General features: G+C 59.5%; 1 protein-coding gene across 1 annotated transcript in view; it reads left to right on the plus strand.

Annotated features, from left to right (window-relative positions):
• Positions 1–1006, plus strand: part of LOC127748860 (diuretic hormone receptor-like) — a 41332-nt gene extending 40326 nt beyond the window's left edge. The window contains exon 3 of the mRNA XM_052264153.1: positions 839–1006. Coding sequence (XP_052120113.1) covers positions 839–1006 — 168 coding nt within the window. The remainder of the gene's footprint in view (positions 1–838) is intronic.
• Positions 1007–1463: the final 457 nt, after the last annotated feature.

Genomic DNA, 1463 nt, shown 5'->3' on the forward strand with positions numbered 1-1463 from the left:
CCCCCGCCCCCACTAGAGAGGTCTTCTCTTCTCCTCCTCTCTCCATTTCCCGCACGGCGCGGCGCTGCTGCGCTCTGCCCCCCTCCGATATTGAGTTATCAGTTTGTGAAAGCGCGGCACATCGCGAAGACAAGCCCCGCCAGAGATGGAAACGCTCACCTCCCCACCCGGCCAGCAGCAGCCCCTATCGGCCAGCGCCCCCCATCCCCACTCGGGGGGGCTGGCCGGGCTGGCCGTCCAATTCCTGGCCCCTCACGTACGTTACAAGGGCCGCGGGGTCAACTGTCGCCGAGGACTTTGCGGACTCCTGACCAAAAGTTTTGCCGGCGTGGCGTGGCGGCAGGGGACGTTCATCCGAGTCGTAACCATTTAGCGCCCGGCCCACATTCTCGCTTGCCCAACTGACGGCGCGATATTAGGTGGCCTTCGATTTCTCCAGCCGTGCGAAACGGAGCCGAGCGGAGGGAGAGCGGGAAGAGAGGGGGGGGGGGGAAATGCGGGAGATGCTGAGTGTCTCCCGGGGGATTGTTCCCCCCTCGGCGTCGTCCGTCCCCGGCGCAGCAGCGCAGCCACGCCTCCACCTTTCCCGAGGCCCAGCATGGCGTGCTTGTTGTGCGCCTCTAGAGAGCTCCTCATAGTCATGTTAGGCATAAATGGCCGTGTATTCTGCATCCTGCACTTACTACGCGGAATTCGAGGCAATTCACAAATAGCGGCAATTGTACAGTGTATTTTCTGCATGGGCAAAAATTTGTGATATGATCTCCCCCACAGTTTTACGTGTGGTGATGGTGGTGATAGTGGTACTCAAACCTTCTCTCCATCTCGTGTGCCGCAGGGCTGGCAGGTCGACTACTGCTCGTGGATGCTCGCGCACTGGTCGGACTGGCTCTTCCAGGCGCCGGCCCTCGTCGTCCTCGGCATCAACTCGGTCTTCCTCATCGTCATCATGTGGGTGAGTACCTTGTACCACCTCGCCACTGAGAAAAATAGTTATAAGTCTTAGGGGATTTTTTTTTTGCATGCATCGTGTCGTAAAATTACAATTTAAAACAGTAAAATTACAAGGTCTATGGTATCGACTTGGAATTCTTCGACCAATGTCGACGTAAATTTACGATCAAGATTGAGGTGTCATACGTCGACATTTTTCACGTGGCTACTGCGGACTCGTCCGTGACGTTTGTCGTCGCTGCACCTTGGCGCTTCCCCCCGCCGCCCGCCGCCACAGGGCGTCGTCGTCGCTCTCTGGCTGGACTGGTTCGCGGGGTCAGGGCCCGTCACACAGGCCGCCGCGGCCCCGCCCGCCCAGTGACCTGCCTTTAACGCCCGGCCCAGCGGCACCATAGCGTTATTGGCAGATTATTATCGGCTCGAACCCCGGCCGCCCTCATTGAAGGGGAAAATAAAGCGCGAGCGTGGCCCGCCGGCCTGGCCCGCCCGGTGAATGGGCGGGGCAGTAT

Source organism: Frankliniella occidentalis, unplaced genomic scaffold (assembly GCF_000697945.3).
Source record: "Frankliniella occidentalis isolate FOCC.00 unplaced genomic scaffold, Focc_3.1 Scaffold16, whole genome shotgun sequence".
Classification (NCBI taxonomy): domain Eukaryota; kingdom Metazoa; phylum Arthropoda; class Insecta; order Thysanoptera; family Thripidae; genus Frankliniella; species Frankliniella occidentalis.